Source organism: Pristiophorus japonicus, chromosome 12 (genome assembly GCF_044704955.1).
Source record: "Pristiophorus japonicus isolate sPriJap1 chromosome 12, sPriJap1.hap1, whole genome shotgun sequence".
In the NCBI taxonomy this organism is placed as follows: domain Eukaryota; kingdom Metazoa; phylum Chordata; class Chondrichthyes; family Pristiophoridae; genus Pristiophorus; species Pristiophorus japonicus.
The window spans coordinates 159,796,046-159,819,125 of record NC_091988.1 but is presented as its reverse complement, the minus strand read 5'-3'; the positions used below and the strand labels follow the sequence as shown (position 1 = coordinate 159,819,125).

General features: G+C 45.6%; 1 protein-coding gene across 1 annotated transcript in view; it reads left to right on the top strand.

Moving 5' to 3' along the window:
• The window catches only part of LOC139277517 (pleckstrin homology domain-containing family G member 4B), a 176,355-nt gene that overhangs the window by 39,680 nt on the left and 113,595 nt on the right, over positions 1 to 23,080 (top strand). The window contains exon 2 of the mRNA XM_070896064.1: positions 9,144 to 9,341. Coding sequence (XP_070752165.1) covers positions 9,144 to 9,341 — 198 coding nt within the window. The remainder of the gene's footprint in view (positions 1 to 9,143; positions 9,342 to 23,080) is intronic.

Below are 23,080 nucleotides of genomic sequence, written 5' to 3'. Positions count from 1 at the left end.
TCGGAGATTAAATGGCACTGAAGGCGCGATCGTGTAGATTATATGTGGTCTGTGGAAGAAGCAGGAATAATGAGCTGAATGTTTTTTTCTTGTGTGTGCGAGAACCAATTTATATATTACTTGATGTTGGTGAATCTATAGGTATTTTCCACTTTAAAATTCATCTCTTGATTCTATGTTTGTTCTCCATTAACAAATAGAGATGGTCGCGGTGTTTCTCTAAAATGGGAATCAGCTCAAAATATCACATGAAAGAAGTTTCGATTGAAAATTCAAATTTACCCTTCATTGTCATTTGATCAGTTCTGTGGGAACTGAGACTAAGGTGAGGGATGAGAAATGTAATAATCAGCACCTTTATTTGAAAAAGCAGTAAACTCTCTGAGATACACTATCAATAAAACACTTCAAACACATGATACTATTTGATAATATTTTTTCATTTGGCAATAGCCCAAGTTGTATCAGCTGATAGGGTTAAATGAAGTAGGAGGGAGGAGGCTTGTGTGGAACATAAACACCGGCATGGACTACCTGGGCCAAATGGCCGATTTCTGTGCTGTTAATTCTATGTAATTCTGTATACCATGCAGAATTTAAATATTATTTATTTAGAAATGGAACAGTTTAACTCTGAGGATTTTATCTCAATTTAAAAGAATATATCTATAAAAATATCACTGTTTATGATGCAGGAGAATTTAGGTTGGCATTAAAATAGTGTCTGCTTATGAGCTATATTATGCTAAAAACCCGAGGTTATCAGGGAGGGTGCCAGAATCCACAAACTTTGTTGTGGCACGAATCAAAACCACCTCCATAACCCAAAGGCAATATTGTAACACTTTGGAAAATTGTTGTAAATAGTGAGTCAGAATGAATGCATGCAATAGTCATCATTGTGGCAGGAAAAGCCAAAGGTGTGTTTATGTGCTTAAGTATGTATATATCCATGTGCGTCTTCTTGCATTGTCGCCCCTTCTATTACTGGAATTTAGAAGAACGAGAGGGGATCTCATGGAAACATATAAATTTCAGACGAGATTGGACAGGTTAAATGCAGGAAGAATGTTCCCGATGTTGGGGAAGTCCAGAACCAGGGGTCACAGTCTAAGGATAAGGGGTAAGCCATCTAGGACCGAGATGAGGAGAAACTTTTTCACCCAGAGAATTGTGAACTTGTGGAATTCTCTACCACAGAAAGTTGTTGAGTCCAGTTCGTTGGATATATTCAAAAGGGAGTTAGATGTGGCCCTTACGGCTAAAGGGATCAGGGGGGTATGGAGAAAAGGCAGGAGTGGGGTACTGAAGTTGCATGATCAGCCATGATCATACTGAATGGTGGTGCAGGCTCGAAGGGCCGAATGTCCTGCTCCTGCATCTATTTTCTATGTTTCTATGTTTCTAAAACATGCCACTCATTTACGGGTTATCCTAATGGACAGAGTTGCAGAATCCAATTACAATAGCTAAAATCCTAGAGTATCATGTAATAAAAGCAGAATTTGACTTATTTAGTCAATGTAACTCACTAGCTCTGATGTTGTGCCCTCAATGGCAAGACAACCCTATTGTTATAAAATGGTATGTTCTCGGACTCACCATGAGCAACAATGCAGGAGATCATCTGGTACTCAGGAACAGGAGTAGGCCACAGAGCTTGTTCCACCATTCAATTAGATCATGGCTGAACTGTACCTCATCTCCATTTACCCGGCTTTGACCCATATTCCTTGATATCCTTATCTAAGAAAAATCTAGCGATCTCAGTCTTGAAAGCTCCAATTGTCCCAGCAATCACAGCCCTTTGGGGGAGATAATTCCACATTTCCACTATCCTTTGTGCGTAAAAGTGCTTCGGATTTCACTCCTGACTGGCCTAGCTCTAATTTTAACTTTGTGTCTCCTTGTTCTGGATTCCCCACCAGAAGAAATAGCTTCTCTCCACCTACTCTATTAAATCATTTTAAACATCTTGATTAGATCACCATTTAACCATCTGTACTTCAGGAATGCAACCCAAGTTTATGCAACCTGTCCTCATAATTTAACCTTTTAATCCCCTGTATCAATTTGCTAAATAATCTGTGCGGTATCCCCCCTCCAAGACCAATATATCTTTCCTGAGCTGTGGTGCCCAGGACTGCATGATGAAAGTGATGTCAGAGGCTGTGTACAACAGAAGAATCACTTCTTACCCTATGTATTCCATTTCTCTTGCGATAAAGACTAACATTCCATGAGCCTTTTTGATTACTTTATGTGCACTAGCTTTTAGTGATTTGTGTACCTGGACACCCAAAAGCTTTTGTTCTTGCACAGTTTAGAATTTCTCGCCATGAAGAAAATATCCTGTTTTTCTTTCTTGGATCCAAAATGGATGACCTCACACTTCCTCACATTGAACTCAATCTTCCAGTTTTGTTCACTCACTTAATCTGTCCATATCCCTTTGGAACTTCCTGCTCCCATCTACACAACTTACTGCTCCTCCTAACTTGGTGTGAACTGCAAAGTTGAATATTAAACTCTGCAGTTCTTTATCGATGTCATTGATATATATGGTGAAAAGCTGAGGCACTGTTACAGATCTTTGGGAGTCACATTGCCTGTATCCCTTTGTCTACTACCTCCAAACCAATTATCAATCCCTCTCCTAAAGTTACCTCCAATTCCATAATTCTTACAATTTTATCTTTCAACTTTTGTCATTAAAATTTAAATATGGTTTGTTTGTACAAATAAAGTTGGAGTTTAACAGTCAACCCTGAAAGGTTAAATGTAGCAGCAAGTGAAATCCGTGGACCATGGCCCAGATAACACGAAATGGCAGATGTTTGTATGTAACATTTAGTGACATAACTAATTAAAAAAACACTACCAAACCCAACACACCTGTGTTTTCTAGGAACACAAATAGCTGCAATGAGTAATTGGCAACTCAACTACAACCTATCCTGATCCTGCCTGCTTTCTGCTACCTCCTCCCATGCCTGCCATCCCCGAAACCTCCCTCGGGAACTAGCGCCTCGCTACTTGAGCGTCTCCTGGAAATTCTCTCTATGCTATTTCACAGGCGACCTTCTCTGCATCATTGGGAATCCGGGGTGGAGAGTGCTGCACAGAGCCAGCAGTATGCTACAGTTTCCTGATTTTTGCGGCTGACAGGAGTCCATGGCCCATGTATATATTCAGTGTGAGAAGCTGCAGCCCCTGTATAGTTGCTCCTCAACATTTGATGACACTTTAGCCCCACGTTCCTAATCTTTGGCCGCCTGGTGCAGTCAAGGGGCACAGAGTAAATCGGAGGATCTTCTTGTGGACCTGTTTTTAGCTGAAACAATAAGTTGTAGGTCCAAGATGGGTGGGATCCATGGGGAGGGGAGGGCGGGGGTGGGAGTTGGGGTCGCTCTGGCTGCATACTTCTCTTCTGCAGTCTTGTCCGTGCCCGAATAGCTCTGGAGAGGGAGCACCCGGTGCCCAACAGTATACCCGATGCCTACTGCCCGGTACAGTTGTGTCTTATAGACCTTTATAGATGCTGATGACACTATGATGTCGTTGGTTCCGTTTACCATTGATAGAACTTGGTTGCTTATTTTGGCTTCTTTTAGTTTGATTGAACCATATGTTTCTTTCCAATATTAATGGCGCCCTAATAGGGACACTTGTTGTGATGATTCTTGTTTGGTGACCTTGGGACAACCCAGTGTCACCCTTATTGGTCCATTTAAAAAAGGCCCATGCCTGCCCCACCAGGCACTTCTGGGGACAGTTGTTCATCAGTCCTATATACAACTTTCCTTCTCTCCCTGACTCTTTGCAGTAGGACTTCCAGGACTTGGGCATTAAACCTGCCTTTCCTCACCCTGTAACATCCATTGATCAGCAATTTTGCTCAGTTAATTGTACAGTTTCAAAAGGTATAATGGCTCCTAATTACAGTTCACAGCTGATTCTGAGAATTATTGTTTCTCCCATTTCATTGGCTAACCCTGCATGTGGGAGTTAAAACTCACCCGCATTCTGAACAGTTCAATATTGAGTTAACCCCTCGGCAGCGATTTACAGGTGACCAGAGTTAAAAGTTGTTGAAGGAAAAAAAAGTCTTTGGGAAAAAAGAAGGATGTGATCTTGGGAGTGAATCTTAGCAGCGGAGCAGAAGGGGAGTTCTATTTGCGGCTAGACATGCAATCATGAGAAGATAGTTAGTAGATGAAGGTGGCCTAAGGATGTAACCATCAAAGGTAATTGGTGTTGTTTGGACTTGCAGCAGATATGAAGAGCTTGAGTCCCAATACTTCTGAATGGCATTGGACTGTGCTGGCACCTTAGTCATCTGCAGCATCTTCGGAGAGTCTTTGCATCATATGGCTCCGATGCACATCAAGCATTTGTCTTTTCATGGCAGGACTCCTGAGCATTGTCTGAATGCTCAACGGTCAGTGTCTGGCTTCTCCTCAGTCTCTGCTCAGGTTATCATGCTCCACCTCTAATAGCTCATCCTCTGGCTTCCTTGTGAGTTGTGAAACAGCCCATGCCAATTCCTCATCTCGACAATCTGTATCACTCTGAGTTAAGCTATTTGGACTAGTTAGGAAGGCAAATGGTATGTTGGCCTTTATTGCACAACGGTTGGAGTACAAGAGTAGGAAGTCTTACTGCAACTATACATGGCTTTGGTGAGACCACACCTGGAGTACTGTACGCCTTTTATGTCTTGAGGGGGGGGGGAGGGTGTGAAACGAAGGTTCGTTTGATTGATTCCTGGGGTGAGAGGATTGTCTTATGAGGAGAGATTAAGTAGAATGGGTCTATAGTCTCTGGATTTTAGAAGAATGAGAGTGATCTCATTGAAACAGATAAGATTCTGAGTGGGCTTCACAGGGTAGATGCTGAAAGATTGTTTCCTCTGGCTGGAGAGTCTGGAACTAGGAGTCATATGTCTCAGGATAAGGGGTCAGTCATTTAGGACTGAGACGAGGAGGAATTTCTTCACTCGGAGAGTTGTGAATCTTTGGGACTCTTTACCCCAGAGGGCTGTGGATGCTGAATCGATGAGTACATTCAAGGCTGCGATCGATAGATTTTTGAACTGTAGGGGAATCAAGGGATACGGGATCAGGTGGGAAAGTGGAGTTGAGGTTGAAGATCAGCCATAATCTTATTGAATGGTGGAACAGGTTCAAAGGACCGTATGGCCTACACCTGCTCCTAATTCTTTTGTTCTAAGTGAGTGTAAAGAGTTCATGACAGAATGGGCCAATTTCTGCTGGCAGTGCCAAATGTAGAAGGTTTCCGGCTTCTGTGGAAAAATGAAGAAAGAGATATAATTGGGCTGATATTTGTGGGGAGGAGGGGGGAATGCAGAGGTCCTGCAAAATTTAATGGCAGGACCTTATTATCATTTTTTTCTTCCGTTTCCTGCCTGCCAGCCGGACAGATTGGCAGGCGAGCAGGTTGGCAGGTGGACTGGTTGCTGGATGGGAAAACCAGTGGCAGGTGGGCACAGCGGGGGCCGTATGGGACAATCCACGCAATTGGGAAAGGTTGGGGTTGAGGCGAGGTTGGCCGATCACAGAGCAGGCAGCTCAAGACACAGGGTTGGGGGCGGCGGGGGGCGGTGGGGTTGGCCAATTGCGACAATGAAGAGAGACCACCATTAGCAGAAGGGAGGCCAAAGGTTCCCTTGAGGAGCTGGGGGGAAGCACTCCTGCTTCCCCGGCCCACAAGGAATGCTCTAAGAAACACTTACCTTCTGCAGCCACCGTTAAATTTAAATCAGGTTCCTAACTGCACTGTGGGAGCCTGATTTACATATTATAATGAAGTGTCCTGTCTCCAAGACAGGCAGTTGCGCGACACAATACACTCAGTACACACTGCTGTACACACAGTACACAGTGATGTACACATAGTACACACAGTACACACTGTTGTACACACAGTACATACAGTACACGCAGTACACACTGCTGTACACACAGTACATGCTGCTGTACATGCAGTACATGCTGCTGTACACACAGTACACACAGTACACACTGCTGTGCACACAGCACACACAGTACACACAGTACATGCTGCTGTACACACAGTACACACTGCTGTACACACAGTACATACAGTACACGCAGTACACACTGCTGTACACACAGTACATGCTGCTGTACATGCAGTACATGCTGCGTACACACAGTACACACTGCTGTGCACACAGCACACACAGTACACACAGTACATGCTGCTGTACACACAGTACACACTGCTGTACACACAGTACATGCTGCAGTACACACTGCTCTACACATAGTACATGCTGCTGTACACACAGTACATGCTGCTGTACACACTGCTGTACACACAGTACATGCTGCTGTACACGCAGTACACACAGTATACACTGCTGTACACACAGTACATGCTGCTGTCCACACAGTACACACTGCTGTACACACATTACACACTGCTGTACACATGGTGGCAGGTTGGGGAAGTGTTCCTCACATTTTAATTTTTAACTCCCAACCAGCCCTCTCCTACCTATCCTGTGGGTATTATTATCACCCACAATGCCTTTCTTGCTGTCCTGTTTTTCATTCCAGTTAGACTCATGTAATGGTCTCCTTATTTCTGATCTTTAACAATTAACAAACCTTAGTCAGCATAAAGCATCTGCCTGTGCAAGCCCTCCCACATCTCCAACCCCGGCAGCATTAGCTGACTGAGTTCCCAGAATTTGCTTTGCCTCCTCTTCCTGCTGTCCCTCCTCCTGCTCTCCCTCCTCCTCCTGCTGTTCCTCCTCCTCCTCTCCCTCCTCCTGCTCTTCCTCCTGCTCTCCCCCCTCCTCCTCCTGCTGTTCCTCCTTCTCCTCTCCCTCCTCCTGCCCTCTCTCCTCCTGCTCTCCCTCCTCTTTTTGTCCCTCCTCCTCCTTCTGTCCCTTCTCCTCTTTCTCTCCCTTCTGCTGCTGTTCCTCCTCCTGCAGCCTGCGCTTTTCAGGAATTGTTCACAATCCTTTCCTGCATGAGAAAAGAATACTTGTTCTCATCAATCGCAGGTTGATGAATTTTACAGCTAGTTGAGAATTAATATCAGTTCTCTTATGAAATTCCCACCGAAGTAGTGAGGCTACAACGGACATGCATTGCAGGATGCAGGATGTACCCATTTAACTGAAGTTGTCCATGTGCAGGTGTCGTAGCAGATCATTTAGTGGGCGTTGTGATATCTTTATATTTGTGACTGGACTTCTAGGGTAAATGTAGGTCTACTGTCTAAAATATACAAAATACATTCTAACGGCTGCTTACAGCCATCCTACCTACCTTTGCAGACCTTGTCGAGGGTATGCAGGTTACGGAGTTGCCACTCACGACTTGTGCCACTTCCTTCCACATAGTCCTGGCTGCTGTATTGCCCGCTCTCTTCCTATTTAAACAGAGCTTCTCAGAAATAATAGGCCCATGAAAAGTGAATTACTTTAATACTCTAACTTGTTACTCTGTGGGATTGCTGGTACCCTTCAGTTTGAGCCCCTGGATGCTGTTAATGTTATGACAAAAAATAAGGTCACAAGAGACAGTAAGGTTTTATCTTGCCCTTCCTTGACAAGATTGTTGCACTCTGCACTTTTCCGCACGTTAGTGTAAACTTACTGACCTTGTGCTCCCAGTGGGGAGCAGTACTTGAAGGCAGTGCTGGTCCGAGTTACGACACAACACAATAGTACCAATCACCTGAGCCCTGGCTCTCCACAGAAAGAGTGGATTGTTGAAATTATTGTTCTTACAAGAGGAATAATGTTTTTGTTTAAATTGAGGTGAATGACCAAGGATAGCACCAAGGTTGAAAGGAATAAAGGAGAAGGCAATGATTTCGTAACACCAATTTTGAATTTTAAAATCATGAAGATTGTTGGTGGAGGCAAAGACCAATGGGAGCAAGGGGTCCAGTTTAAAGGTTCTAGGAAAGGACAAGTTGATGTAGGAGCCAGTGCGGCGTAGTTTTGGTCTGCACAGTGAGGATGTAGACAGGAGGAAGATGGTGTAGGATGGTTAATTTGAGGCTTAAAAGCAACTATAGAGGGAAAGCAAAGAATTAGCGAAGACTCAGAGCGGTGTTAGAAGAACAATAATCATTGGGTGAATTCACCATTCCAGGAAGCCTTGCTCGGGGGGGCGGGGGCGGTAGGTCAGAGAATCAGGGTTACAAAACTAGAGTCTTATCTCCTATCCACACTTCCTCAAGTGCGGCTCCCGACAGGATCAGTGACCAATGCTCACGTCTTATCTTCTATCCACACTGCCTGCAAGTGTGGTCCCCACAGTATCAGTGAATTTATCTGCCTGAATGCAAGTCTGCAGTTTTGGCCTGTAAGAGGGAGCTACTTGGAAGCAACGTTACTAATGTGGATAATGTCGGATTTCCATTTGAGATTAGAAGAGATCTGTCTCTGGCACGACTGTGCCTAAAAGACAAAGCAGTTCTTGTTATACATGCATTATAATCCTTTAATAGAGAAAAAAAATATACAGTTAAAAGTGTGTTATAAAGATATTCTGGAATTCTGTCAATAATTTGGATCTTAGACCTCAGAAGGATTGGTAAAGGAACTTAGTTTTAAATCTGCAAGCACTTCTCAGTTCTAAAATGCAGCGATTATCATTAACATGATTCATGCTCTTATTTTTTCTTTGTGGAGCAGTGTCTTTGTGAAGAAGTGTCTACCATACTTTTTTTTTTATAGTGACATAAATCTAATTGAAGCACATCATGTAGCCACTTGCACATAACAGCAGCGTGATAAAAATGGTGCAAAGCTATTCTGGCTCTTTCACTCCAGAATTTTTTTTTAAATTGCCAGCACTTTCCCAAGCATTTAGTAGCTTGTTAAATGCTACACACAATACCTATTGTGGGAGACGATTTGCTTTGTGCGCTGTGTATAATGAAATCCTAAACATGTTCTTTATAAACAGTATCCTTACACAAAGCACACTGAAATATGGTCCCCTCATATAAGTTCCCTATAACACCCTTCTCTGTTTTTGTCTAAAATTAATAATTGGTCTGTGAAGTTCATTAATTGTAATTTTGCATCACTTTGGAAGACGTTGCTGATACATATTTCTTCTTTTACTCAGAATTCGCAATCGCTCGACACCTGCATTCAAAGAATTCTCTCTGCTTTGTACCCTCCATTCAACGCCACTGCCCCCACAGTCCTCAGTCAGATCTTCAGGGTCATCGACACAGCATACAAGGGAGATGGGCTCTGCTGTTTACTGGATTTCTTGATTCCGGCAAAACGTATCCTGGAGACTGTGCAACAAGAGGCTTGTGTAAGTGTGACGAAGGACTGTATGTCGATCTGTCTTTTTTTTTAATTGACAAGGAAGGAGCAGGAAGACAGATTGTTGTGATCTGAATTAGCGTGATCCAATCCTTTCCCTAAGCGCTCTCGCTATGAAAATAATCTGGATCTTGTAATGTATGTAGCACTCAATTCACTGACTCCACACAGTCTGGTGTTGCAGTAACTGCTGTGACCTTGGTCCTTTATTGTGTAACTCCAGAGTGCCCTTCAGGTGTGGTGGTCAGCCTTTTATACTCTGTCTCGCAGGTACTTTCGGGTCTCCCACCACAGTGCCCCTTGTGGCGCACCATTGTAACTATACATTTAATGTACATGGACAATACATAACATCTCACTCCCCCCCCAGTTCCAAAAGCAAATTGCCGGTAACCTCGGCCTGGTTCATCCTGGTTGATTTGTGAGTGTGAGTCCATGACCATCCACTTCCCTCTTTCCCCCCCTCCCCCATGTAGAGATTATACTTGCGATCTGGTGCAAGCATGTGGTATTTGCAGTCCTTACATGGGTGACACAAGTACACAAACATAATCTCCAGTAGAAAGCAGGTACACATGGACAGTACATTTGTATGCGTTGAAGAGTTATATCAAAAGGTTGCAGGTACACTGAACAGTTATTAAATCTCAACTCCACTGGATGAGGTGTGGTGGTGACATACTGCCCCTTTTTGCCCGAGGTAATGGGCTGCGCTGAGACAGGGTATCGCAACTGGTGCGTTGCCTCTGTTCACACAAAATAGTTGCCTTTTGTGGCTTGTCTGCAGCCCTGAACAATTGCATAAATCACATAAAATCAGAAATCGCATTAATCCATTAGTCATGTTAGTCACAGATCCATTAACCCTTTTAACTGTGCATTGTGATATTAACTCTTTTCACCAATCATCTCAATCATTTTAATCACAGTAATCATTTTAGCATCAAAATATTAACTCTTGTCATAAATCACGTCATCATTCAAATCACAGTAATCATTTTGACTCACTCTTGCCCTTACAAAAGTCTCTTTGTGGGGACCGCCAACGGTGTAAGGCCCCTTTAAGACTCCCAGGTACATTTCCCTTTTCAGATGCCATTTTGATTTTTCCACGAGGTTTCTACTGGGCGCCGCCATTTTAGGTGCTCTGCTGGTGCCTGCCTGCCTCTCTCTGCAGAACTTTGCTGCCACGAGGCTCGCCTCCATCTTGAACTCGCTGTGCTGCGGCCTGCTCTCCCTCTCCCTCTCTCCGCAAACAACTGGCGACCAAAATGGCCCAGAAGAGCGCTCCGGCCACGGGTGGAGTGAAGAAGCCTGATCGCTACATACCCGGCACCGTGGCTCTGAGGGAGATCCGCCGCTACCAGAAATCCACCGAGCTGCTGCCTGCTCTCCCTCTCTCTTCTCCAGCTCGGTCGGCGCTGCTGCTGGTTCTAGCGCCTCTTTCTCACTCTCAGACTTTGCAGGGAAGAGTTGACGGCCGCCGCTGCTCTGCCCAACCCCACACACGCTTCCTTCGCTGCCATCCAATCCGAAGGTGGAGGCCTGCTCTGCCTGTGAACACGGGGGACAGCGGTCTGTGGAGGAATGAAGTCTTCCCAGCTCCCACGGACCTTCCCCATCCATCTCCTGCCTAGCAGCGTCGGCCCATCGCCTGCAATGATCCACAAAGGTAAACTGTGCGCCTCACCACCGTGAGATACCTGCACATCCGCTCTGCCAAGAACAGGTATCAGTTTCTTGGTGTAGGTGCGCAGCATCGCCGTGACCGGGACCAGCTTGGGTCGTGCAGCTGGGTTGATCCACAGTTTATCAAAAGTTTCCCGGCGACTGACCCGACCCCGTGTCCACTTCCATACTCACTGGGACTCCGTTAATCTTGACTTCCATAGTCACTGGGGCCGAATCGTCAGTACACGTATACAGTCCAAACACATCATCTTCTTCTACCTGGGGCTGGGATGCCTGTCGAGCCAAACCGCAATGCTCCTCGCTGGATAGCAGATCATCTACCATCTCCTCAGCCACACGGTGAGTCGTGTCTCTTTTGCACATATGCTGAAGGTGGCCTTTCGTGTGGCAGGTATTGCACGTATACTCCGCAAACCTGAGCCCCATGGCTTCTTCCGCAGCGCCAGCATGGTGCTACTCTATTAGTCCCCCTCGGCGGACTCTGAGTTCCAGGACACTAAGGTCTGTGCTCTCTGCCCTGGACAGAGTCATGTTCTGCAGTTTTGTCCATGACGGGCGCTATCCTGTGAATAGTACCTGCCGGGTTTGAGACTGTGTGGATCATCTGCTTGGTGCTGCAAGTCGAGGTCATAAATGCCCGGCTGATGTTGATGGCTTGCTGCAGGCTGACTGTAGGTTCAGTAGATAGCAGCTTGTGAAGGAGACTCTCATGTCCAATCCCCATAACAAGACGTCTCGCAACGCCTCATCAAGGTGTGTGCCAAAATCGCACGGCGCCACAAGTCTCCTGATGTCCACAGCATATTTGGTGACATCCTGGCCCTCAGGTCTGCAGTGGTGGTAGAATTTGTGCCCCCACACCATTACCTCTGGAATCCCCAAGCATCTATTCTTGGTCCCCTCCTCTTACTCATTTATATGCTACCCTTTGGTGACATCATTCAGACATGGGGTCAGATTTCACATGAACACTGACAACACTCAGCTCGTCTTCTCCACCACCTGTCTCAACCCTCTGTGTTATTGGACTGCTTGTTCAAATCAGCTTTGGATGAACTGCGATTTCCTCCAGTTAAACATTGGGAAGACCAGAGCCATTGTCTTCAGCTCCTGTAACTAACCCTGTACCCTTGCCATCGATTCCACCGCAAGCCCCCCACGCCCCCCCTCCCCCACCCCACCCCCCCAACCCACCCAGCAAGCCACTATCTAAGGTTGTGCCAGACTATTTGCAACCTTGGCATCCTATACCCCTGCTTTTCTTTGAAAAGTGCCATAGGATCTTTTGTATCCACCTGAACAGGCAAATGGGGCCTCTGTTTAACATCTCATCCGACAGTGCAGCAGCCCCTCAGTACTGTACAGACATGTCAGTCTAAATTATGTGCTTCGGTCCTGGACTGAGGCTTGAGCCCACGACGTTCTGACACAGAGGTAGACCGCACTGCACAACATCATTGGCTAAACATTGTCATCTGGTTCAGAGGCAGTATTCTCAACTGTGGATCAGAGAGCGCTGAGTTTGAGTTCCAGGAACTCAGCACATACTCTCAGGCAGTACTGAAGGAGTGCTGCATTATTGAAGGTGGTCTCCATGGGTTAAAATATTAAACTGAACCCTTGTATGGTTGTTCAGATGGATATCTGATTATATAAATTGCTTTGAGATCTTTTGATAGGATATGATGCTTTATAAATACGGGCGTTTAGAATTACTTAAAGATTCTAATATACATTTACACTGCCAAGATTTTAACACTTAATGAATAATGAGCTACTAAATTGACTCAATGAACAATTTACAGATTATTATTTACAGAGGAGTCACTAATCTATTAACTTCAGTGAATTCCAAAGCCATGCACTTAAACAATTTGCTGCTTACTACAATCTTTATAGAACAATGTTAATGAATGAATTGATTAAATCAGGAGCTTGTCTTTGAACATCTACATGGACTGAGCTGGTAAACCTTAGAGATTCTGTATGAGAGAAACCATGGAGATTTCAAAATCTTTGTGGAAACTGTATTAATCTGAGATCAATTCACTAGCTAAACAATCATTAATCACCATTCTGATAAAAACCCAAAGGAAGCTGAAATTAGCTAAAAAGGAATGCTTTATAACTATAGTGTGTGTGTGCTCTGCAATTCAGCGGAACTCAATCAGAGGTTAGGCCGATACTGTCCAGAAAGTAGGCAACGCAGCTAAATGATACAATACACGATATCAGAGAACCTATTGATTTACTGACTGTGGTAAGCATATAAGTATTGTAAACTGTCATGTATTCAACCAGCGTTGTAACCCATGTATAAACTGACCTAAGTTGTACACTGTGAGAACACTGACCACTAGGTGGGAGACACTCCTAACCTGGACCTTCAGATATAAAAGGGGAAGCTCCACCCACTTCCTGGACTTGAGTGCTAAAGGATAAAGGACAGGTCACAGACTGACCTTCTCTCAAGCATGGGCCTCCTGTGCATTTATACTGTATAGTAAGGACATATCAATGGCGACAAGAAACTGGGATTTAAACCACGTGAGCATGGCCACTAGCAGAACAGACGAGAGGTACTGTGTTAAGGAATGGTTGGGACAGAGATTCAACATTGTTAAAGCAGCACACAGTTCTCCAGGCAGACAAGGGCAGTCGGGCATGCCCCAACATGTAGTCGAACCCAGAGGGGGAGTTCGACAGAGACAATGGCAAGCTGAACAGCGATTCACGCCATTGCAAGGGACAATGCGGCCAGTAATGGGGCCATCAACACCTGTTAATGGTGCACTCAAGGACAATAACAGGGGCAGTCAGGGACGATCGACTGGCAAGGGACCTTTTGTTTCAAACCACAACTCATGCTGGAGGCGTGGAGGCACGCACTCAGCCAGAGTTTGCAGAGATGAGCAAAATACCTGCAGAAATTGCAGAAATGGACACTGGGGGAAATCGCTGGAAGCTGAAGTTCAGCGAGATCATGTGGAGCACATATACACCAGGACGACACCGATAATGATGAAAGTGCTCCTCAATGGCATCCCAGTATCAATGGAGTTAGACACGGGTGCCAGCCAGTCCCTGATGGGTATCAAACAGTTCGAAAAGTTGTGGGCATCCAAGGCCAGGAGGCCAAAATTATCGCCGATTGACACACAGCTACGGACTTACACAAAGCAGATCATTCCGGTGCTAGGCAGCGCCACGGTAGTCGTGACCCACAAAGATTCGGAGAACAGACTGCCACTCTGGATTGTCCCAGGGTACGGTCCCGCACTACTGGGGAGAAGTTGGCTTGCTGTCATGAACTGGAAATGGAGCGATGTCAATGCAATTTCCTCTGTGGAGCGAGTATCATGCTCACAGGTCCTGGACAAATTTGACTCATTATTTCAACCCGGCATTGGCACTTTCATGGGGGCCAAGGTAGTGATTCACATAAACCCGGACGCCAGGCCAGTACACCACAAGGCCAGAGCGGTGCCGTACGTGATGCGGGAAAAGATAGAAGGCGAATTGGACCGCCTGCTGAGGGAAGGCATCATCTCGCCAGTCGAATTCAGTGACTGGGCGAGCCCCTTTGTGCCGGTGCTCAAGGCGGATGGGTCGGTCAGGATATGTGGTGATTACAAGGCCACCATCAATCGGGTGTCACTCCAAGACCAGTACCCGCTACCGAGAGCGGAGGACCTCTTTGCGACGCTATCCGGTGGCAAACTTTTTTCAAAATTGGACCTGATCTCAGCTTACATGACCCAGGAGCTGGCAAGTGAGTCGAAGAAGCTGACCACCATCATGACACACAAGGGGTTGTTTGAGTACAACAGATGTCCGTTCGGGATTCGCTCGGCCGCCGCGATCTTCCAACGAAATATGGAAAGCCTCCTCAAGTCGATTCCAGGGACGGTGGCTTTTCAGGACGACATCCTCATTACGGGTTGCGATACTGAAGAACACCTCCACAACCTGGAGGAGGTGCTACGCAGACTGGACTCAAAAAGGCGAAGTGCGTCTTCCTAGCTCCAGAGGTAGAATTCCTGGGGATGAGGGTAGCAGCAGATGGGATCAGCCCTACTGCGTCCAAGATGGAAGCGATCCAGAGAGCACCCAGACCCCGTAACACGACGGAGCTGCGTTCGTTCCTGGGGCTCCTGAACTATTTTGGTAACTTTCTTCCCAAATTGAGCATGCTGCTAGAGCTGCTACACGTGCTCCTACGCAAAGGTCGCGAATGGGTCTAGGGGGACAGCCAGGAAAGGACTTTTAATAGAGCATGCAATTTGTTATGTTCCAACAATCTGTTAACGCTATATGACCCATGTAAGAAACTTGTGTTAACGTGCGATGCGTCGTCCTATGGTGTCGGGTGTGTGTTGCAATGCCAAGGGTCAGTTACAGCCGGTAGCTTATGCCTCCAGAAGTCTGTCCCAGGCAGAAAGGGGCTACGGGATCGTAGAAAAGGAGGCGCTCGCATGTGTATATGCGGTAAAGAAAATGTACCAGTACCTGTTTGGCAGGAAATTTGAGCTGGAGACAGATCATAAACTCCTAACGTCCCTTTTGGCCGACAACAAAGCCATAAATGCAAACGCATCGGCCCGCATACAGAGGTGGGCACTCATGTTAGCCGCCTATGACTACTCAATTCGGCACAGACCGGGCACCGAAAACTGCGCCGATGCACTCAGCAGGCTCCCACTAGCCACCACTGAGGGGGCTACCGAGCACGCTGCTGAGATGGTTATGGCTGTTGAAGCTTTCGGAAGCGAAGGCTCACCTGTGACAGCCCGTCAGATTAAAATCTGGACAAATAGAGACCCGCTATTGTCTCTAGTCAAGAAATGTGTCCTGAATGGGGACTGGGCAGCCACGTACAGGGCATGCCCTGAGAAATTTAAACCATTTCACAGGCGCAAGGATGAACTCTCGATTCAGGCCGATTGCCTACTGTGGGGAAACTGCATAGTCATGCCCCAGATGGGCAGAGAGGTGTTCATCAGAGAACTCCACAATGGGCACCCGGGGATTGTCACGATGAAGGCAATTGCCAGGTCACACGTTTGGTGGCCAGGGATAGATGCAGATCTAGAACTTTGTGTTCGCAGGTGCAACACGTGTGCCCAGCTGGGCAATGCGCCCAGGGAAGCCCCCCTTAGCCCCTGGCCATGGCCCGCCAAGCCTTGGTCACGCATCCATGTGGACTACGCAGGTCCTTTCATGGGGAAAATGTTTTTGGTTGTAGTAGACGCCTACTCCAAATGGATCGAGTATGACATTTTAAATTCAAGCACATCCTCTGCCACGGTAGAAAGTCTACGGGCAATGTTCGCCGCCCACGGTCTACCGGACATCTTGGTCAGCGACAATGGCCCGTGCTTCATAAGCAGTGAATTCCAGGACTTCATGGACGGCAGTGGAATTAACCATGTCAGAACGGCACCGTTCAAGCCGGCCTCAAACGGCCAGGCAGAACGAGCAGTGCAGATAATCAAACAGGGGACGCTCAGAATCCAAGGGGGTTCCCTACAAACCCGCTTATCACGCCTCCTGTTGGCCTATAGATCCCGACCACACTCACTCACAGGGGTTCCACCCGCAGAGCTACTAATGGAAAGGATGCTCAAAACCCGGTTATCCCTTATACACACCACCATAAAAGAAATTGTCGAGAGCAGGCGCCAGTCACAATATGACTACCATGACAGGAATGCGAGGGCGCGATGTATTGATGTAAATGATCCTGTTTTTGTCCTCAACTACGCTGCAGGGCCCAAATGGCTCGCAGGCACTGTGGTTGCCAAAGAGGGAAATAGGATTCTGGTAGTTAAACTTACCAATGTACAAATCTGCCGCAAACACGTGGATCAAACAAAAAGGAGGTTTAGCAACCCCATAGAAGAAGCAGAGGAAGAACACGATATAGAGTTCACTCCACCACAGGTGACCGAACACCGGAACCAAAGGGAGGAGAGCCCAGTCACTGTGGGCAGTCCGGCCAGGCCTGAGGCACCGCAAACAGCAAACACTCAGGCCAGCGCCCAACAACCGGAGCCCCAACTCAGGCGCTCTACAAGGGAGCGTAAACCACCAGAGAGACTCAACCTGTGATCCCAATAAGACTTTGGGAGGGGAGGTGATGTCATGTATTCAACCAGCATTGTAACCCATGTATAAACTGACCTAAGTTGTACACCGTGAGAACACTGACCACTAGGTGGGAGACACTCGTAACCTGGACCTTCAGGTATAAAAGGGGAAGCTCCACCCACCTTCATCACTTGAGTGCTAAGGAATAAAGGACAGGTCACACACTGACCTTCTCTCAAGTATGGGCCTCGTGTGCATTTATACTGTATAGTAAGGACGTATCAGTAGACATAGCAAGATATTTAACTTGGGCTGTGAACATAAAACTAACACGAGTACAACATGAATAAACCTGAGGTGACACTAGCGATTAGAAGGTATAGTGGATGTAGTAGTGGATAGTGGAGTTTTTTTCCCCTGGATTGGACATAGGTACCTTTCTCTGGTTTTTCGCCTGTCTCGGGATATTACATGATTGCATGGGGGGAGGGGGGAGAAGGGCGCGATGGGATTGGTGTGATGGCATGTGAAATTTACAACTATTCCAAAATAGGATAGGCTCGATGGGCCAGCTTGTCTTTTCCCGTCCTTTTTCATGTTCGAATAGACTCCCAATGCTGTGTCAATCAACTCTTTTATTAAAAAAAAAATTTGGAAAATAGCTGATCACAAATGGGATTGAGGAATAAAGGGTTAAATTTAGTCAAAGATAATGATATAATCCATGGAACACAGTAGTACCCATGTTGCTCGGACCAAGGAAATATCTTCTGGATGAAGCAACATAGAAACATAGAAACATAGAAACATAGAAAATAGATGCAGGAGCAGGCCATTTGGCCCATTGAGCCAGCAGCACCATTCAATATGATCATGGCTGATCATGCAACTTCAGTATCCCACTCCTGCCTTCTCTCCATACCCCCTGATCCCTTTAGCCGTAAGGGCCACATCTAACTCCCTTTTGATTATATCCAACGAACTGGACTCAACAACTTTCTGTGGTAGAGAATTCCATAAGTTCACAATTCTCTGGGTGAAAAAGTTTCTCCTCATCTTTATCCTATATGGCTTACCCTTATCCTTAGACTGTGATCCCTGGTTCTGGACTTCCCCCAACATCAGGAACATTCTTCCTGCATCTAACCTGTCCAATCCCGTCAGAATTTTATATGCTTCTATGAGATCCCCTCTTATTCTTCTAAATTCTAGTGAATATAAGCCTAGTTGATCCAGTCTTTCTTCATATGTCAGTCCTGCCATCCTGGGAATCAGTCTGGTGAACCTTCGCTGCACTCCCTCATTAGCAAGAATGGCCTTCCTCAGATTAGGAGACCAAAACTGCACACAATACTCAAGGTTTGGTCTCACCAAGGTCCTGTCCAACTGCAGCAAGACCTCCCTCCTCCTATACTCAAATCCTCTCGCTATGAAGGCCAACATGCCATTTGCTTTCTTAACTGCCTGCTGCACCTGCATGCCTACTTTCAATGACTGATGTACCTTGGCACATAGGTCTCTTTGCACCTCCCCTTTTACTAATCTGTCACCAGTCAGATAATAATCTGCCTTCCTGTTTTTGTCACCAAAGTGGATAACCTCACACTTATCCACATTATACTGCATCTGCTATGCATTTGCCCACTCACCGAGAGAGAGGAAGAGAGAGAGTGTAGGGGAGAGAGATGGAATGGGGGGGGATGGGGTGGGGGCGGGTGGAAAGAGAGAGAGAGAGAGAGTGTGTAGGGGAGGGAGGGAGAGAGAGAGAGAGAGAGTGAGTAGGGAAGAGAGAGAGAGAATGGGAGAGAGAGAATAGGAGAGAGAGAGTAGGAGAGAGAGAGTAGGGGAGAGAGAGAGAGAGGGAATAGGGGAGAGAGTGAGAGTGTAGGAGAGAGAGAGAGAGAGAGTATAGGGGAGGGAGAGAGAGAGTAGGAGAGAGAGAGAGTGTGTAGGGGAGAGAGAGAGAGAGAGTGTGTGTGCGTTTGTAGCATAGAGAGAGAGAGAGTGTGTGTGTAGGGGAGAGAGAGAGAGAGAGAGTCAGAGACAGAGAGGGTGTCGGGGAGAGAGAGAGAGAGCGAGAGATAGAGAGGGTGTAGGGGAGAGAGAGAGAGAGAGAGAGAGATGGAGGATGTAGGGGAGACAGAGAGAGGGGAGCAACCAACAAGAGTTGAATAGCGGAGATGAGTAGAGATTCTGAAGTTTCACCCTTAGAGGGCCATGGAAACATTCTTAAGCCCTCCTTCAAGCAAATGCGTAGAGTCAGCGAAACAGCAGATATGCGAGATTATACATGTTCTGTAAAAGGAATGGGCTTAAAGCACTGAATGGCATTTTCAAATTCCATGCTTTCTTATGTCCCGAATTCTATGGTGTTCTGGTAATCTAGTGTTGGATTAAAATACAGCTGTAACACAGGGAAACGGCTAATTTCTGCTCAGAATTATTAGATTTACAAGAATATTGCCTGGACTGGAGAATTTTGGCTATGAGGAAAGATTGGAGATTCTGGGTCTTTTTTCTTTTAAAATAGCTCATGCCACCCATTCTACCTTCTAACACCAGGACCTTGAAACATGAAAACAGATAAGCATTCTTGCCAACATTATCGAAACGTTATATCTTGCCTGTAAAGAAATTATCAGCAAGCTGGTCCATTGTCTATGTGCAGAATCATTTTCATAAAAAGACAAGTTATCAGAACCATCCCAAAATGATAATTTCTGGAATTATTTTTCTGTATCATCCCAATTCCAATTAATTCTGATTTAAAAATATATTTGGTGTTCATTCAAGAGGAGGGAGAGGTCAGATCCTGTAAGTGATACTGCTGAATCATGATCAGATTTGTGCAGTGGAGAGCATGCAAACTAATACAAAAGCAAAATACTGCGGATGCTGGAATCTGAAATAAATACAGAAAATGCTGAAAATACTCAGCGGGTCAGGCAGCATCTGTGGAGAGAGAAAAAAAGTTAATGTTTTAGGTCAATGACCCTTCGTCAGAACTCTTTTTTGCATGCAAACTAATTTCACTCACACACTTGATAGCCAATGGGAGAAAGTCAACAGTTTTATTCTTTCCATTTGGTGGAGTAACAGATCCCAGATGTGAAAAGACAATATTCTAATAGACTCAATTAACATTTCTGTATTCCCCTTCATATCTGTAGCTGCACTTTCACAAACATCATGAGCTGCTCATGGTCTTCTTCATAGCTTTCACCTCCAACATTCCCATATGATCCACTGGGAAAGATGAAGCTGTTCCCTGTGGTGCACATTCTTGTCAGATCCGTGCATGGAAAGTGACTGCAGATTATATTGTTTGAATTCTAAGCTGTTTTCCCTCACGATTCCAGTGAATCTGGAATTTATTGTTTATCACCTATCACAGTTAACTTGTAAATAGGCACTACATTCAGGTAATGTACACCATGGGAGATGGCACAGACAGTTGTTAAATTGAAAAGCAATAAATAAGTAAATTTACAACAGCTGTGCTGTTTTGAAAAAAAAAATCCCACAATTGTTCGAATAGAATCTTGGGGAAAGGGGACATGTTTTAAATTCCATGGGCTGGATTTTCAGCTTTTCTGTTTTCGGGGCGATAATGGCGGTGGGGTGGGAGAGTTAGCGGTCGGGAATAGCTTGCGCTTTAGTATTTAAGTTTGGGCCCTGCGTCAGGGGGTGCAGTGCTAAGGAGGTAGGCGTTGTACACCTCTCTTGGCGCAAGGATGGGAAACTCCTGAGCTAACGAGCCAGGCTGTGAGTGCTCCGAGAGAGGCCTGGGGTGGTGGTGGGGGGGTGGGGGTGGAATTAAAACCTAAAAAAAAAACCACAAAAACATTCCTAAAACATTGCCCACGCCACCAGAACACAAATCCCACAAAAAAATGAAACGAACAAACACTTGCACTTACCTTCGGAGTACTTTGTCTTCCTCTGTGCCACCGGCTAAGCTGGACCACACTGATTTCCCAGGCGGTCATTACGGACGCATTTCCGGGCGGACGGGTCGGCCGAGAGTCAAAACTCGCGCTGGTATCGCAACCAGGGGCGGTGCATATCCGGTGCAGCTCTTCCGGGCGGTTTGCTCAGCGCTGCCGCAAAACCTAACCGAAGGATCGGAGCGGGGTGCTGGAGACAACACCCGCTGCCTTTCACACCGATCCAGAGCGAAACCCGGAGCGCAAAGGACTGCAAAATCCAGCCCAAAACCTTTGTTTTTAAATAAATGTTTCCCATGGGGTGAGCTACCTGTGAAGGAATGATAGGCACTGTCAGTTCGCCCCGAAGGTGAGGCCCTCAACCCTCGGGATACTCTGCTCGGGCGCTCGCTGCTCATCAGCACCGAGTTAGGCCCAAACATGGATCCCAGACTAATGTGTATCCCCCCCTGGTGTTCCCAGCAGGGATCAGCTCTCGTGGGGACTTTCTGTAGGAGCATCTGTTTTTTTCTGTTTTAATGGGCAGAGGTACGTAAGCTGTATGCCGATAGTTTTCACTCCATGTGAGGACCCCTCCTTGCTGAGAACACCAAATTGGCCCTACAGTACAAAAACAGGGCTAACCTTCCAAGGTCTCACGCCACTGGCTGAGCCTCGCACATAGCAACCAATGGCTGCTCGCAATGTGCTTCTGGTGGTGTGGGGGACTCAAACCTTAGCCCAGAATGGACAATTACACTGGGATGCAAATCGGTGAAAGAAGCATTTAAAGAGGGAACAAAGACAGCCTAAATCAATACCAAAGCTTCATTGTGCACCATCATTTTTCCACTAATGTCATTTGCTCACTACACAATTTATCTGAAATTCTTACCAACACAGCTGTACCTGGATGAGCATAAATAAGCAGAACAGTAACGAATCTTTCCAAGCTTCACTCAAAAGATATAAAAGTCTTAGTTGGAATGTTTGATTAGTAGATTGTAAAAGTGATGTAGTTATGAAAAATATCGTTCAATTTTAGCCCTAGCAAACTGAGGCAGAGGCAATACTTGAGTCTGAGGAATGCACTTCACATTTTACACTGAGTATAATTTTCTATGTGAATAAGAAAATGGCTCCTGACCCTGAATTTTTGCACCAAAATAAGTCTTGACATGTTCACAGCCAGAACATTCCTGTCAAACAGACCTACGGAATCAAACATTAAAAGCTGAAAGAATTCACTTAGTGAAAACTGTTTTGGTAACGCAATCCATTTAAAGATATTTAGTACTTCTATACATCTGTTATTGCTGTAAATAAAAGTGGTTCATTTTTTAAAATAGAGAATAATGGAAGATATTAATACGAGTAAAATATGATATGAAAATAGAGGGAAGCTAACTCCTCCATCTAAGTTTCACTTTGGGTATTGTTAAAGTCAATGCAAATTAAACAGCCAGTATTTCATTACGGGGAGTTTAGGCTCTTGGAACAAAAGATTACTTGGCAAGTTCTGCTGATAGTTTACTAAATTCCACTGTAAAGGGAAGATTGCATTATAGGAATATGCATACTCAAAATGATGCAGTGCAACCATCATCCATGCTGCAATGTCATAGCTTGCTCAGAGGTGACAATGTAACTTTATCTCTTTTGCATGCATAAGTGATGGATAACAGTTCTGAGCAAACAGAACCCTTTTTTATTCACGTTTCATCCTCACAGTGACAGTACCAAATGCTCTCCCCCCAGGTATGGTACCGCTCGAATGCAATGGAAATACACCCTTACAATGTGCTAACAAATTGCTTCGACCGTATGCAAACAACCCTCACTGCACTAATCTGCTATTTCCTTTTCCCACAGTCTCTGCTTTGTGACCTCCTTAAGCGTGATTGTCAAATTAGAGCCTGACTTGAAATTAATTTTTCTTTTGTGTTGCTGATGCCTGACTGGATTGAGATTGACCTGAGCTAATTTTAGTATTAATATCCTTAATATCTATCAGAAGAGA